This window comes from Castor canadensis, chromosome 4 (genome assembly GCF_047511655.1).
Source record: "Castor canadensis chromosome 4, mCasCan1.hap1v2, whole genome shotgun sequence".
Lineage (NCBI taxonomy): Eukaryota > Metazoa > Chordata > Mammalia > Rodentia > Castoridae > Castor > Castor canadensis.
In genome coordinates, this window is record NC_133389.1 from 43066437 (window position 1) to 43083758 (window position 17322).

The following is a 17322-nucleotide window of genomic DNA, read 5'->3' on the forward strand; positions in this document are numbered from 1 at the left end:
TCTCTCCGTAGGCTTTAGTTGTTCTTCTGGTCCTGGCCCCAATCAGAAGGACATTTAAAACAGACTGGTTCTATTTTTAAATATTCTAAGTTCTCGAAGTCAATCCAAGGATGCAGAACCTGGTGTCCCATGTTTGAACTAGCTTACCCCTTGGGGCTGGTAGCTTTCTAGTGTTTCCCAACAAATGGGTCCATTTCTTGTATACTGGTGGGTCCTGGTGCCAAATCTCGCATTTGTGTACAAGAGGAAAACCAACACCCTGGTAAAAAGTCCGTGGGATCTGTAAGGGCTTAGATGAGAATTACTTGTCTACCTGGATTTAAGCCTTTTATTCATTCATTCATTCCACATATTTAGAAGGAAGGCTGTTTTATGCTGCTGAAACTGTGCCCTATTCTCCAGATACTAGAAAATATGTCCAACATCCTTGCAAATGAGCCATCCTGAGGAAGCCTGTGAAGGTCGTTGAGCTCAGTACAAGTTCTCATCCAGGAAGCTGCCAAGGCTCTAGTGCCAGCCTCAGCTTTCTCTCCCAAGCTCATTGCCTTTTGCCTTTTATCCAGACCCAGTAGCCTCTCGCCTGCTGGGGATGCTATTATCAGCAGCAATAGCAGATAGGTGAGAGCCAAGCCCAAGGGCAGCTCTGCATCTCAAGGGTTTGTTTAAGAAAGGCTGCATGTGACCATCTCCTTGCTAACTGTGTTTCTAGAACAGACCTTCAGTACTGTATGGATTGCCAGAGATGACTTATCAGATGTCTTGGCTTTAAATTAGCTAGGGAAGTTCTAACCCAGAGACAATGAGGAGGGAGGAAAGGAGAATTGATTGTAAGCTTATTTCCATTTTGAAAGGCAGTAAGGAGAAATAACGGGGCTAAGGGAGGGATGTGTTCTATGAAGTGTGATGTACAAAAGGAAGGAATTGGCCATAAAACTGAGCACTTGGTGAGAAATAACTCTTTGGAAGTACTGCCTCTGCTATATACAAGTCTTGGTGGACAGGTTGAGACAAAATACCCTAAATTTCTTTCCTTGGCAGGTATTCTCAGAATGTCCAGGAAGCACTTGAATAGCTAGGATTTTTATTTTCAACAGATATCCTAATGACTTTATTGAGGGCTATGTTTGTGTACAGTGCTAACTTCAAAGCTAGGAGATTGAAAACTGGCCTGATTGCTTCAAGCTCAGTGTGACTAAAATGGGATTTATTATCTCTGGCTACAAATCTGCTCTTCTGCTCTTTTTCAGTTACAGACTCGTCCGTTCACCTGTGAGTCAGGACATATGCCTGACATTCCAAAGACTTCTGTAATTCTCTCACAGCCTACAACAAGGCTGTCACTGATTATCTGCTGTTTCCCATTCCAGATAGACACTGAGCAAAAGAAGGACACCCAGGAGCTAGCTTCACTGTTATTGCAAGCTAGTCTAGCTCTCATGCTAGGTCCCTTTGGACCTAACAATATCACAGAACAGCAGCATAAAATAAGGTCACTCTGAGACTATGACAAAGTAAGATGAAAACAAAATAATTGGGAAGCCCACAAAATATCACTCATCTCTAGCTCCTTAAAATGAGTGCTGGCTGTAGTTTATTACCAAAGACAGACTTATCTCTGCCCTGGTGTAGATGGCAGCCCTCTGGTAGATAAGTAATTGAAATAATCATAACATTGTCCTTACCTTCTGACAGCATTCAATCTGCCTGACTTCCTTCATCTCTTCCCTAAATTGCTTGACGATTTAGGGACGATATTATAGTAGTTTCTCTCTAACATCCTCTTAGTGAACTGCTTCCTGTTTCCCCCGTTGGGTTGGGTAAACCCTCTTGATGGAAAGAGTAATAAATGTATAGATGTGTTCTTGGTGGACCTGACAGTAGAGCATTGGCACCATTCTGTCTTCTCCACTCTTAGTGGAATTTTGTCCTTTATCCTCAGCAGTCTATAATGCCACATCAACAGTGTCACATGTGTATTCTAGGTTCTAGTGTTCTTTACTTACTATTCTTTCATGCTGCTGTGAGATTGTTCCCTCTACACTCTCCAGTAGTTTGCACTTCTGGTTCTCAAACATGGGCACAGAAGGGAAAGCATTGGCAACATAAACTCCTAAGTATCTTGGCTGATACAGTTTTCTACAACTTAGATAACTGTTCCTCTGGGTTTCACATCTACTTTTAAAAAACAATTCACGGTACCTTTAATATGCACAGAGTTGTACCTCAATATTAAATAAACAGACCCGTGTAGATTAATGAGGGCAAGCGCGCAGTTGTCAGAAGAGGTTTCAAACAGCCCATAAATACAAGACAATATATTCAGCAACATCAGGCAAAAAAGAAAAGGTGAAATAAACATTACACATAATTTTTGACTTGAAGAATGGCAAAAATTTCAATGACTACAAACCGAGGATAAAATCTGGAAGAATCATAAAGGCTATATTAGCTTCCTAGGGCACAGTAACAAAATGCCACAAATGGGGTGGCTTAAAAACAACAGAAATGTATTCTCTTAGTTGTGGAAGATAGGAGTCTGAAATCAAGGTATTTGTGAGACCATCCTCCCTCCAAAAGATGTAGAAAGAATCCTTTCTTGTTTTTTCCTAGTTTCTGTGGATGGCTATCAGTCTTTGGTGCTCCTGTTCTCTGTTCTCTGTCTCCATCATTACATGCTGCTCTTCCTATCTCTTCCCAAATTGTCCTATGCACTGGTATCACAGGATAAGGGCCTCAATGTATCCTTTTTTTATGGTACTGGTGTTTGAAATCAGGTCCTCACAGTTGCTAGGCAGGCCATCTAGTGCTTGAGTCACTCCACCAGTCCTCAGTGTATCTTTTTTAAGGAACACAGTTTCATCCATAACAATGGCCATGAAAGGATATGAACAGAGATACTGACACCTAACAACCAAGACTGGAAGAGAGAAAAGCAGTTGCATCTAGGATAAGAAGCATGAATGGAGGATGATCAGGGATGGCAACACGTTCTTCTTGGTACCAAGATGCTACAGAGCCTCAGAAGGTAGATGATATTCAGGGAGAAAGGAAGCAGAGGCTGGACATTAAACTGTAAGTTAAACTGAGTTAATTTCAGTGGATAAGATTAAGTTTGCTGAGAGAAAGTGGAGAGGGGGCAGAAAGCTGTGTGTGTGTGTGTGTGTGTGTGTGCGCATTTACACACATATTTCAAACTGATTCATATTTTCAAATCATTTTGATTTCAGAAATCCATAGCTATTTAACAACAGCCCAATTGAAATGCAGCATTCTAGAAATAATGAGGTTAGTCACCAACACAATCAATATAATTAATACATTGAACCTTATAAAATTGCTAAAAGCTATCAATCTGATATAGATTAACCTAATGTATATGGGACAAGTACTAGCTAACAACGTTGAACAGAATCAGTGACATTGATTTGCTACATATTTTGGGAAAACTCAATATTTGTTTAAAAGTCCAAACCTTCATTCCATTCTCTTCAAATTTCTTGCTCTCATGGCCAACAGATGGTGGCGAGATTTTTAGATTTGAATTTGTAGAAAAGTGGAAAAACTGCTTAGGTAATTTTAAGCCTCAGCCATGTGTCTGACTCGGGTTTATTTGGAGATCCTGGTTGGAGATTTTGTGTAACAGTAGCTCTTCTTCCCCCAGCCCCGGAGGGTGCAGGTGGGGGAAGACCGATGCCAAAACTCTCCTCAATGGATCCGTGATGCCTTTGAGATATGGATGGCAGATAAAATCTTATTTCCCAACACTCCAACCCACATGTGGCAGAGATGGTTATTGGTCATGTAGATTAGTACTCATCTTCCAAAATGGAGAGTTGTTCTTGGAAAAGACTCCCAGCCAGAGACCAGACTTCTCAGTGTATCTAGATGGGGCCATGGGTTATGATTCGAGTGTGTCACACAAAAGTTCACCTGAATTCCTCAGTGAGACAGTGTTGGAAGGTAGTGCCTAGTGGGAGATGTTGGGTATGAGGGTGGAGCCCAGTCCTTTCTCACTGGACTGGGTTAATTTTGCAGTAGTGAGTGGGTTCCTGCTGTGGAGGAACTGAATTAGTTAATTAATTAATAAGTTAATTAATTAATAAGAGCAGGTTATGATAAAGCACAGCTGCCCCTCTTTTGTCTCTCCCACCTGTGCCTGCTTGCCCTTCTGCTTTCTGCCATGAGTTGAACCAGAACCTGAGCAAATGCTGGTACCATGGTCTTGGACTTCCCAAACTCCAGAACCATGATGCAAGATAAACCCCTTTTCTTTGTAGAAGTCATTCATGTCAAGTATTCTGTTACAGCAACAGAAAAGAGTCTATAATACCCAGTAACTACCTCTGGCCAGTGAAATGCCAGTGGGACTGAGGCACCAAGAGGTGTAATATGACATTCTTCTGTCATTCTGCTGGCCAGATGCCACTAGGGTAACCTTGAGGTCACAAGATTAAATTAAACTGGGTGTCAGAGTCATCCTTTGAAGAAAAGTCACCAGAGAAAGAACTTTTGCTTTGGACCTGGTGTGAGTATGGAATAAACCACTGAGATATGGGGTGTTTTGTTACAGTGGCACAATATTAACTTAATACCCCTTGTCTTCAACTTCCTGTTCCCTCAACTTATTGAATTGTTTCACTCAGCCTGGCCTTACAGTCTCTAGTCTTTGTACCTAGAACACCTTCCAGGTAACAAACCACCACCACTTGGACTGAGTGATGCCTTTTGTTTTTGTTTTTTTTTGAGACAGAATCTCACATGTAGGCCAGGCTGGCCTGGAACTCACCATCCTCTTGGTTCTCCTTCCAAGTCCTGAGTTTACACGTGTGTGCCACTGCACTAGTGACTGATGCACATTCTAAGTCTTTTTCTGACTTCTCCAGGCTGTTGCCTTCTTCTTCCTTCAAACCCACACTGTGCCTTGTACCACAGCCCCTGTCAACTCACGGTGAATGAGATAGTTATCTTCTCAAAAGATAAATAAACACAGGCCCTAGGTCTTATTCTTGATGCTTAGAATACCTGCAACACTGCCTGGCACATGTGGGTTTTTCTTACATGAATTCTGTATTAGTTTAAGTAGATTGGATGTGGGAGGGCTCTGTGGTTATGTCCCTTCCTCAGCTGATTGCTGGTAGAGTTGATCTATGCTAGATCAGAGGGGCATAGTCACCTCAGGTAGGTACCACTGGAGCTGCACTAGTCTTGACATCATAAATGGTGTAAAAGAAATATGCCCAGAGTAAAGAATTGGGTCCTTACAATTTTTTGCTATTTACTAAGGTTCTAGGAAAACAAAGCTTTCTTGTTTTCAAGATGTGTGTTTTTAATGGCAACAGTCTGTGCATAATATGTACTTTGCTTGCAAAACATTGGAAATTTGATTCTCTCCCCGAGTTCTGGCCAGAGACTTTCTAGAATTCTTTTGCTTCCCTGCAAAATTTGGATTTGGGGAGGGAAAGGGAGGAAACAGTGAGGGAATAAAAACATCAAGTTCAAATGAAATGAGAAGTGCTTTAATAGGAATGTTTTATGGTCTCTTCCTGAGTTTCTAATACAGTTTATAGAGTGAAAACACTGCTTAGTAAAAATGGAATACTGCTGGTTACATGAATTCCAGTCTCTCTTCAGTCAAGTCCCTCACTCCTGTGGGTTGCTGACCAAAGCAGTGGTGGAGTAGGAGTAGGGGCTGAGCAGAGCCGCAATGGTGTAGTGGCGGAAGCCAGAATCATTGGCGATGAACACCACCTAGGAGAGAAGACAGACAGAACTCAAAAAGTGAGCCACAGACAGAGAGCCAAATTAATTGTTTTTATTTTATTAGCTCATTTTTTTTGGAATAACTAGAACAACAAGTAAAAATCCAAATATGCCAGCAAGCTAAGCCTTTGGAACCTTGTGCAGCTCTCAGAGGTCTTCCTCCTTATTGCCTGCGCAAGCAGCTCTCTTGCTTTGCAAACTCACACCAACACTCTGGATGACCCTAGCCTTCACTCAGGGGAGTAACAGAGAGCCTTTAGACTCTTGTTCATTTTCAGAGGTTCAGAAAAAGATGGGGAAGGAGGGAACATTGGCATCCAATGACTGAAGACCTGCTGGGAATGGTGACTGCTAAGTCCCAACCATAGACTCTGAGACCTAGAATTTTGAAGCTGAGCAGCAAATACAGATAAGCAAACCAGAATTCTGCTTTAGTGTTTGCCAAGTTGATACAGTGACAGAGCCACACCAAGAATGAAGTCTCCTGTCTTCACACCCAGAGGTTTTCTCCCACAGTTCCTTTGCATTTTCAAACATGAAGAAGATGAACATTTTTAAGTATTTAGCAAGGAAAGAGTTATAGAGTAAAAGCAGTATAGGGCTCTATTTATATTCCAGCAGTGAGTGGAAGATCCAGTTGGAATTCCGAAATACACCCGCAAGCTTTGGGACTCATTTAAGTTTTCTGATTGGGCAAATTATGGATTGAAGTATTGCTGCAATTAATTAGTTTTGCACTTCTCAAATTCAGTAAAGCATCTAAGACTCTGGTGCTGGGACAGCACTGGTGTCCAGAGTGAGGCCAACCAGGACAAATTCTCTTCAGGGGAGACTTGGTGGGCAGTGAGGATATGTGTAATTTTTCTTATTTTGTATACAGGCCCTGGGTTGAGCTTTGGCTACTTTCTGTTCCAAATATGGGCAAAGGAAAGGAAACCTGTATGACTGAGTGAATTATAGTGAAAACAGATCAGCCCTTTAGGGCTAACTTTCTTATCTTTTTTTTTTTTTTTTTTTTTTTTTGGTGACATAGTCCTCTATTCCACTTGATTCTTCGGAATCTTCAGAATTGGAAACGGTGTAACCTGTGAGCAAAACTCCATGAAGTGAAGAAGTGAATGGTTCTGAAGGAAGTTTCATAATTTTCCTTGGTAAGTCTGATATGACTACCTTGGTCACTGGCTGGGAGGAGGTGGCCTGCTCTGAAGGACTCCATCTCTGGAAGGATCTTACTGGAAGCAGACACAGCAAAGGAGCTTGTGACTGAAGCCACCACACACCAGTGACCACGAGGCAGTAGGATCTAAGCTTCATTATTCTTTCTCTCCCACCCCCATGTCCATTCAGGCTCCAAGCCAGACTCGTGATTCTGCTATGTATTAGAGTACCCCTTCCCTTTCATGCCAAGGGCAGGGATGTCTGTTCACTTCTAAATCTCTAGCACCTAGCAGAGTACTCAACACATGGAAGGTTTTTATTTGAAAATGTTTGTCAAGTGAATACTAAATGAGTGAAGAGCAGACAAGTAGTCTAATAGGAGCAATGTGCCATGGGTAATGTGGCTATGAATATCTTCAGATTCCCTCATCAAGCTGAGACCCTGGGCAAACAGTGGTCCCATGGAGGATGATCCAGTGTTCAAGACAGGGGTTCAGAGTATCTTGTGGTGCACCATCTAAAACCTACACCTGCTCTGATTGGCTCGGTGTCTTATTGCCTGGCTGAGGAGGAGCCAGACACATGCTTCTTGATGGCTAGGACTCCTTGGTCACTTTTGTGGGCCCCGGAAGTCAAATACAGTTTCCCTGGGAACAATGTTTGGCAAAAGCACTATGTTAATTGAAAGTCTCATCCATGACTAAGCCAGCAAGAATGGTTCCCTTTCATGTTGAGCTATTTTGGATGGAATTAGTTGATCTTTAACTCTGACCAACATGTCTGGATTCTATTTCCATGACAGCCATCTGTTTTAAATGACTTACAGAGGGAAGACTAGGAGGAGGCAGGGAGATTGGGACTGTGTATAACTGTTTGAGGATCCATACCTCATAAACAGAAGAACAGAGTGCAAATCAGGGGTTACAAATATTGAGCCAGATATTGTAGCACCCATCATAATCCCAGCACTCAGGTGACTGAGGCAGGAGGATCATGAGTTTGAGGCCAAAAAAACAAACGAACAAAAATCAGATACCGCTGTGTGTCCCCCCCTTTATTTTGCACTGGACAAAAAAAAAAATTGGATTGGTCTTTTGAGCTGGGAGTATAGCTTAGTGGTAGATTGCTTGCCTAGCATGCACAAGGCCCAGAGTTTGATCACTAGAACTGAAAAAGAACGCAAGAAAAAGGTACACATGTGGCTTTGATTTGCTTGTTTTTGTTTTAGCTTGGTTGTTCAAAGGGGAAAAGCTTCCCAAGTCGCTAGGAGGCATAGCCACGTTGAAGCTAAACCCATTCTGCACCCTGGTGGTAAGTACTCCCCTACTGATTCGTTATGTGACCTTTGACAAGGTAGTAAACTTCCCCATGCCTCACTTTCTTCTTCTGTGAAATGAAAATAATAATGTGACTGACCTTAGTGAGTTGGTCATGAGGATAAAGTAGGTTACATACAGAAAACACTTGCCATAGTTCCTGATAATGTGATGTACACTTGGTAAATTTATCTATTGTGTTGTCATTATTATCTTGAATTTATTGTTTTTCTGTGCTTTGGCAAGAATTGCTTGTCCAAACCCTCTGGGGAGCCAGATGTGTTTCAGAATGAAGAATTGTTCAGGTTTTAGAGAAGTGATATGGGGCTGGAGGTGGCTCAAGCATAAGCATGAAGTCCTGAGTTCAGACCCTGAGGGCCTGGGGGCTGCTTTTAACCGAACAAATCAATATTTCTTCAGCAAAGAAATATTCATGTGAACAGAACATAAATGGGGTCATGGGAGTTCAGGTGATGTTACTAAATGAGTTCTCAACAAACTCAGAAAAAGGTTTGCTCCTGGGTGTGTTGGGGATTTCTGGTTAGAGGATGGGAAAGGGAGGCTGTGCTTTCCTTTTGGAAAATTCCTTACGACATTTACATGGTAGGCTGAGTGCAAACTGTGCATTTCCTGGGACATGCCAAAAACACATGAAAGCTCTATATACTCACCTCTGCGTACTCATGGAACGGGGAAATGCCCAGTGCCTTCCAGTAGGATTTGGTGTCTATTTCGACTTTGTACATACCTTCTACAAACTTCTTATTTGTGGTGAGCCCATGAAGCTCTCCAGTGTTGCTGGTTTTCCTGTAAGGTATGAAAGTCCAGGTTAGGTTAGTCACAAAAGGAACAAATGACATGGCAGAGCACACACACTTGTGAGCATTTGTGTGTGATAAAGAATATATAAAAACTCATATACTTAAACATATATTAAAAATTATATATAGATACAGAAATATTTTTTCCCTTAACTAAGTGAGGAGGGGAAAAACTCTAATAACTCTTTGAAATTATATGGTAGGAAATTCATAGAAATTTTTCCAAAAGCTTATTGTGGATTTTTGCTCTTATGAGAACAAAATATAGGAATAAAAATAAAAATCCTAAGGGCTGGGGTGCAGCTAAATAGAATTCTTGCCAAGCATGTGTGAACCCCTGGAATTGATCGCCAGCAGCAGCACCACCACCAAAAAATTCAGGGTTCAGGGCTGGTGATTAGATGAAAGTTCATGTAAGCTGCTCTATAACTCTGCAATCCTGCATGACAGGACAGCAGGGTCTTGCTCCTGGGTCCCCTAGCCTGAGGGACCTTCCAGAGGCAGTATCATTTGTACACACACAAAGAAAGAGCTAATGAATAAAGAAGACCTGCATCTGAATCTTTTCCCTTTATATGCTTATCTTTTTAGTAATATTATTTGTCAACAACAAATACTAGGCAACTTTCATTTGCATATAGGTACCAGCTCAGTAGTTGAAATGTTAGAAATTGCTCCCTGTTCGACTACAAAAGCTAAGATAAAAATGGGAGTCATCTTTAGTAATTTAGCCATACCTGCCCCCATCTAGCCTTTTCACTTCCTTTTGTGTGTGTGTCTTGATACAAGAAGAAAGATTCATAAAAAAATGTGAATATTTTTGGTGCCCATTCTATCTCCCACTTAGAATATTCTTTTTAACCACTTTCCATGTTGTGTTTGGCATTTTATATAAACATAAATAAATTAACAAATAAAACCTCAATTAAAATCCCACAAAAGACAACAATCATCCCAATCGTGGGTGAAGACTCACAATGTAGTTCTGGGGATGCAACTAAAACCCAACAGGAAACCTTCTCCCAGGAGGCATAAATACTTCGCAGCTCCTCTTCTGTTTAGAGCTGAGGTTTCTTACTTGTTCTTCCTTTTGGTTACTTTGCTTAGGTTTTCTAGTATGTATTTTCTTTGAAATTCTTACTAAGGGAGGTTTTTTTAAAAAAAAAATAAAGCCTCCCTGACGATTGTAAAGTAGCTAATGAAGGTTGAGGATTCATTTTGCACAAGTATTGGGAGATTGCAATTTTAGTTTGTAGCTGGATTTTTGCCTTACATGTCCTTCTCTTAGGTATTTTTCCTTACGAGCTTGACAGCCACCAGCCTTACACTTTTGTCATTAGACAAAAATCCTTGGATTCTTAATGATCCAAGTAAACTCCAGGTAGGTGTTTTATCAATTTCTTTCCTTTCATTAGCAAATTAACAAACATTATACATCCTTCCTAAAATTCTAAGATAAGGGCTCTCAGCCTGCGTGTCACCCAGGGTTACCAAAAAACCTATGAAACCCCTAAAATTACATATATATTTTTGTATGTGTGTGTCAGTGGTCTGTGACGTGAAAAGTAGAAGAGCTACTGACTCCTTCTTTTCCTTTTCCTAACCATCAGCCCTAAATGACACTCTAGTTCTTTGTTACTCTCAGGAAAGTAAAGGAAGAACAGGGATCCTTGTCAGGGCACACTTGACCCCTTGCTCACATTTTAGGGGAAAAACATATTTTTTTTGTTTTGGGTTTTTGTTTTTTTTTTTCCAGTATTGGGTATTGAACTCAGGGCTTTGATCCAAACCTCCAGCCCTACCCACTTTTTAAATCTACTTATAGATTCGTTAGTGGATGATGTAAGCCTCTTTCTCACAAGTGCAGGGGGAGGGGGAAGATATAATCAGTCCTTAGCAGGGGTCTTTGGTAACTTACCCAGAGGCAAATGGTTCCCAAGACTCATCAGCAGCCTTTTTGAAAACTTGTACACCCACATTGACAGCAGGGCTGCCTCGGACAGCGTCCAGGACTTTGACCATCAGAGGACATTTGGATTGCTCAGTGGCCTGGACATAGAGAAAACAAGTGAGAATTCAACAAAATTGATCAAAGGGAAAGGATTTATTCTTTACCATGCTGGACATTTGGAACAAAGCTGGAAGTACACGCTGATCCCATTATCAGTAACATAAGTGTTGACAATTAATGAGCTTCCCTACTCGGTATAACACAGACATAATTGTTTCCAAAGCAAGAATGGTTTCTCCTCCAGACACACTGCTATCGACCTGGAACATGTGTAATGAATTTTAAAAGAGAAAATAGGCCCTCTGAGAACAGTTGCTCTGTTCAGCCTCTCCATTTGAGTGAAATTACTGAAAAGGTGCAATGTGCCAGAGTTATTTTCCTTGAGATCATTTTAATCAACTGTTGCTATAATAATTCCCTGTTATCAGTTGGTATAAAATAATGCCAGAGTACTTCCAGATACATTTTATAGTATTAGTTTAATTCTAACAGATTTAAGAATCAGTACTGCTCTAGAATGTTGTTCACCAGCCAAATACATTTTGATTAGCTAACGGGCCAGATTATAAACTCATAGAGTTTTCCCCAATATATTTTATAAAGAGATGCTTTTATGAAAATTCAGTATTAACAGCTTCTTTGATATCATGTTTTTATTTCTAGCATCTATCTGAGGACATTGAGGTGCTAAGCATTATACTCAATATACCAAGGCAACAGCTGAAAGAGCCCAGGACTTGAGCCCCAGTCAGCAAACTCTGCCTTAACTTGCTGTTGTTAAACATAGATGCTGGGTACCCCTGTACTAGGAACACAAGCTGGTTGCCAAAGCTAGAAGTCACTTCTGTTTCATCTAATGTACATGTGCAATATATGAAAAGGACCTCATAGGATCAAACACTCACCGTAGGGTCAGCCTCAGACACAAATACCAGTCCAGCAAGGCAAAGGAGAAGCAAACTGTGAGAAGCCATCCTGCCAAGAACTAGTGGACTTCTGTAATGGCTGCTCCCAGGTTGGGGGCTTTTATACTTCCTTCTCCCAAGCCAGGCTGCTGATCCCTGCCAATCTTACTCCAAACCTGCTGATTCTGATTATTGACTTAGTCAACAAAGGGAGAATGAGTAACCCACACAAATATGAACCTTGCCTAGAGAGATTAGAGCATCGGAACATTCACTCTATGAAATATTCTTAACTGGTCATTTGACCAGCTAGATCACCAAAACAAAACAAACAATCCAAACCTAACAAAAACAGGCTTCTCCCTGCTGGGCTGAATGCAGCAGAATTCTTGGGATATCCCCGCCCCCCTTGCCTGCCCCCCTTGCCTCTTTCTATGCATGTTTTCCATTTTCTCTACATTTTTGTCTTTCATTTTAAATGAGAGCGGCAAGTCATGATTATTTCACACAGCCGGCTGCACAGGCCTAAATCTAGTATATCAGAAAATGTCCTTGCACTAGATTAATGTCCATGAGTCAACACGGAAAAACCATTGGCGGTGCTTCATTTTAAAAAGTCTGTTTTAGCTAATCTAAATCATTTGGAAGCTTTGCTTAGTCAGGGATTTCTCCATATTTTGTGTGTGTGTGTGTGTGTGTGTGTGTGTGTGTGATGAGATATTAAACTGAGAGTATTTCCTAAGTGTGTGTATTCTTCCTAGATAAGGGATGTGTGTGTGTGTTCTTCCCAGATAAGTTTCACCTCACCCTAAGGAATGATGTTATATTTCATATTGGCATTGATCAGCATGAAATACAGACAGCCAAATCTTTACTCTGTCTCCTCATCTGGGCATGTGGGGCAAAGGCTACCCAACTGGCTTTCATCAGAATTGAAATTTCTGGAAGTAGGGATGATTGTTAGAACTAGAAGCCATAGTTGACAACATCTCTTCCTCCTGGCTGACCTACAAGTCTAGAAAAAACAATAATTTGATGATTTATTGATCAAGTAACAACTCATGTATGTGTCTTTGTTCCTGGATAAATTAAGACAGGCCTTTGACATAAAGACAAATATGTAAGAGATAGAAGATAAATGTTTTGGACAGGTACATGTCAAAAATAAGTCCAGTTTGGAGCACTGATTGTTGGGAGAACCTTCCTATAGTTGATAGACTCAGGTTGGAAGATATTAAAAAAAAAAACACCATGAAAGATACAAGCCTCCAGGGAGATATGGAAGGAAAGGGAAGACATCCCGGAAATATGGAATTGAGCAGGAGATTCCAGAAGAGCATGTTGGCTATGGGAAAATACCAATGAATGAATTCAGTGAGAGCATTACTAGGGACAGAATCTCACAGCCTTCGAGTCTGCCTACAAAGCAGCATGGAAAGAGTTTTGAATATGGAGTTAGAGGCTTTGAGTCACTTGGGCCTATTCTGTTATCAGTTTCCTGCATGATTCTGCAAGTTATTTAGTATCTTACTTTTCAACTTTGAAGAATTGTTCCAATAACTTTAAATATGAGGTGATATCAAAGCTTTTGTAAACTGGAAATGATTCTGCTGTGAAAACACAATTGTAATATGATTTAGTTCAACATTTATGCCTAAGGAGAAATCCTTTTAACATTTCTCATATATTGTCATCCAATATTCTCTTGATTATTTCCTATTGCTCAGAACCTGGATAGAAAGCCTGTTCTCTGACTATGAATCCTAAACATTTGAAAGTTCTTTCATTACTCAGAAAAACCTTCCACCTATGCCTTTTATCCCTGTACTCTGTTGAAACCAAGAATTTACTCCTGTACATCTTATGAACTGGCAATGCTGGGCTTTCATCTGCCCATAGGCACCATTGTTTCTTTTAACATTTTCAAATAGTTGCTAAAATTAAAGTTGAAACATGTGGCATGAAAGTCTGAATTTCTGGCTTGTCTTGAGAAATCAGAAAAGATGGCAATAGTGGGCTCATCTCTACAGGACAACAATTGGTGGGATCCTGCTTTCAGATATCACAGCTCTGTAGGCCTCCCTGCCATTGCTGAAGCCAGGTGGCATTTCTAGTAGCACTATCATACTTGAACACTTAAGAATTTTTTATGCATGTCCTATTTTCCTCATCTGCATTCCTGCCCAATCTCTTAAAAATTTGAGTTTGTGATTTTTGGCCTGCTGACAGTTATTTAAGCAGTATATAACAGCTTATTTTCTTTTGCCAAATAGACATCCCCACTTCTTTGAGTGATTTCTCATCAAACATTGTTCCTGGAATCCTCACCATCCAGAAACCTGCCCTTTGTCCTCCTCCCTTGGTCAATGTCTCTTTTCAAATGTGATGCACTGAATTGAACACATGCTCCAGAGAAGAGCAGGTCAACCCACAGGACGTGGAGATGAGACAGTTGCCCCTTGGCAAAGGTATGCTATTCCAAAATGTTGCACCCTGAGTGCACTCATAACTATAATCTCTGGACCCTTCCTCAATCAAAACACTATGATGTTTTGGTCACCATGATCTGAAATAACTATAGAATATTCATCATGTCGTGCTTTTCTTACTTATCAATTTTGTCTCTGGTCCATCTCATCCTGTTAGTTCCAGTCCCATCCTATTGGCACCATTTGCTAATTGATTCAGTAAGTCAGTACACTACAGCACTCTCCATGCCACATGCCCTTGGACACTTTGACTTGCTTGCTTGCTGAACTGTCATTAATCTGGAAATCATTAATAAAATTTATATTTGAACCAGACTAGGAGGTGGAGAGAAAGTGAGGCAATTCAGAGAACAGGGAGGGCCCTGAATTGGATTAGAAAATCACTGATAAACTTTACAGAGACAGAGATTATTTTTAATATAAAAAGGAGAGAAAATTTGGGCAGAGGCCTAAAGATCCAGAGTAGGTAATCTGGAGTCAAAGTCAGAGATATTCTAGAGAAGAGACTTGTAGTGTTTTAGGTAAGAGAAGAGCAAGGTTGAGGCAAGAAGGACAAATTGAAAAAGAGTGTGAGAATGTATTCTTTCTTGAAGGAATATTTGTGTAGAACAAATAGCATTGACATAAACACGAGAAACCCAAAGCTTCTTGATTAAGAGACAATTCTGGATGAGAGAGGACTGTGTGGATAGACATGGTTTTCCAGAGATGAGAAGGTCTGCCCTTCCTGTATTGGAGTTTGTGAAAGCTTGTCTGGGAGGATGGCCACATGGGATTTAACAAGAAGGATGAATTAAGGTCAAGAGATATACCACATTTCCAGAATCCAAAGTGGTGACTATAATATACCCCCTTTTTCAGGACCATACTAAAGGTAGCAGGGACACAGGGCTAGAAAACAAAAGAATAACTAGTGAAACATTTAAGAGACAAGTTTTTATTTTCTTAGCCATGTACTGTTTCCTCCAGATTCTGTCCATGGGGCTATAACCTAGATATTTAATTGAGGTGAAAAGAGAACTAATTTGATGACAGCATCCTCCTCTACTACAGCATATGCAGTGGTTAATGAACAAATCAGGCCTGGTTTTAGTTTAAGATTCTTCTGCCTTCTCCCTTAAACTGCACAGCCTATTTATTACCGTTTTCACATCATAGATAAGCTATTTCTACTTTGTTTATTTTCTGAGCATGCATGTCAAACAACTAGCAGTAGCCAGTGGCCCCTGGAGTGCTCACTGATATTGTTGTAAGTGAGCAGATTAGCCAGAAGGGAGAGTTAGAGGGCCAACTGCTGGGAGGGGACTTCGGCAGAACAAGTGGGGAGAGGGTAACGACAGTGTTTGGGGCCCTGGATCTTTGCAGGTTAAAGAATTCAATTTTGTCAGCTCCCCTTGAGGTGGATAAGTCCTGGGGGGGGGGGTTGATTAATCATAAGCAAGTCATAAAAACTCTATTTAAAAGTATAATACCAATTTAATTAATGATCAGATGGTTGCTAGCTAAGCAAGGAATTGGAGCAAGGGGGCCTGGCTCATTTTGTGAGGATATTTCCTTGGTGGGAAAGCCTGGAAGTTTCCCTGCTTTACTGCAGAGAACACTGTTCTCAAGATAGGAATACTTATGTCAGCCTTATCTATGTCTGCCCTACAGAGAGCTGAATAAATGATGAAAAGTCTTTTTCTTTTGTTTCCCCTTCCTTCTGGGCTCATCTGGATAGCCATCCAAGTTAAAGCAAACATTATCGAGGGTATTGGTCATTACATCACCTTTTATTTTTTATTAATTATGTTTTGAGTTTCATTGATGAATTTTAAGGGTCATCCTTTAAAAGTTGAGAACTCCCTAGTATAAGAATCTTTCACAACTCATGTCCTGCATGCTGCCATATTGTCCCATATTGGGGGACTATATCATCTGGAAGCAGTGACCTCAGCCTCACTGCTGGCTCAAGAACCTACCCTGTCTCTATCTGAGGGACTTTAATTTGCCTTATGTTAGTAGCTCAGATGATTCAAAGTCAAGACACCAATGTATTGGTCCAGATTTGCATCTCTCTCAGCGATTATACATATTTTAAGGACTTTATCAATAAACAGACATTAGATGCAATGAGAGTTTTGGCTTCTAGAGTACCTCAAAGCTCATCCACCTCCACTATGAGGGAGACAGAGAGGAGGTTCAGGCTCTTTTGTCTAGTTGGCAGGTTTTCCATGGGCTCCTCTTTGTTGTATGGCAAAACAGACTTGAGTTTGCATGGCATTTAGCTGGGCTTATCTGGGTGTGATCTGTGAAGGATAAGCAGGAGCCATGGTATGGCTGGAAGAAAAGATGGTAGTGAACAACTCTCTTCTCCAAACTCATCCTTGGGGTGTTTTATACAAAGAGACTGCACTGGGTTTGGACCAACAGCACCTGTTGGAATTAAAGAAGATTTGGTTGATCTTAACTCTGTCCCCACATTTTCTAGAATAAACTATGCTGATTTGTGTCAGGATCCATGGTTCAATATCTAGATTTTGGCCACATCTATTATCTTGGAAATATGACCAATAAAGAGGGATGTAAGTTCAAATGATTAAAAGAAGTCATTATTGAGCATCATTATTGAGAAGATATGCTAGCCACCATTGGAGTTATTGAGACACATATACCTTAAAGTTGCTCCTAATTTAATTGTTAAGAAAATATATTTGTTCATTAAATAGGAAACAGTTGATGAGGATAGCAGTAATTCATAAAAGGAAGAAGTGACTTGGGGCTCATGGAAAACTACTGTGAGGAGATAAGATTTAAGCTTGATTATCAAGGATAAATATAATACACATAGGAGAAAAGGAGTAGTGTGTATAATTACTTTCC

General features: G+C 40.6%; 1 protein-coding gene across 1 annotated transcript; it reads right to left on the reverse strand.

Moving 5' to 3' along the window:
* Positions 1 to 5494: 5494 nt before the first annotated feature.
* On the reverse strand, positions 5495 to 12128 carry Ttr (transthyretin). Its single transcript, XM_020187347.2, has 4 exons — positions 11972 to 12128; positions 10974 to 11104; positions 8906 to 9041; positions 5495 to 5748 (listed from the first exon to the last, which is right to left on the reverse strand). The coding sequence occupies exons 1-4, from the start codon at positions 12038 to 12040 to the stop codon at positions 5641 to 5643; spliced, it is 444 nt and encodes a 147-aa protein (XP_020042936.1). The 5' UTR covers positions 12041 to 12128; the 3' UTR covers positions 5495 to 5640.
* Between the last annotated feature and the right edge of the window lie 5194 nt (positions 12129 to 17322).

Excerpts from the sequence above, each read along its gene's own strand:
- Ttr (XM_020187347.2), bottom strand. The coding sequence starts at position 12,040 with ATGGCTTCTCACAGTTTGCTTCTCCTTTGCCTTGCTGGACTGGTATTT. Across the intron at positions 11,105-11,971 it reads TGTCTGAGGCTGACCCTACG|GCCACTGAGCAATCCAAATG; the intron begins GTGAGTGTTTGA and ends CTCTATGTCCAG. Across the intron at positions 9,042-10,973 it reads TGGGAACCATTTGCCTCTGG|GAAAACCAGCAACACTGGAG; the intron begins GTAAGTTACCAA and ends CATACCTTACAG.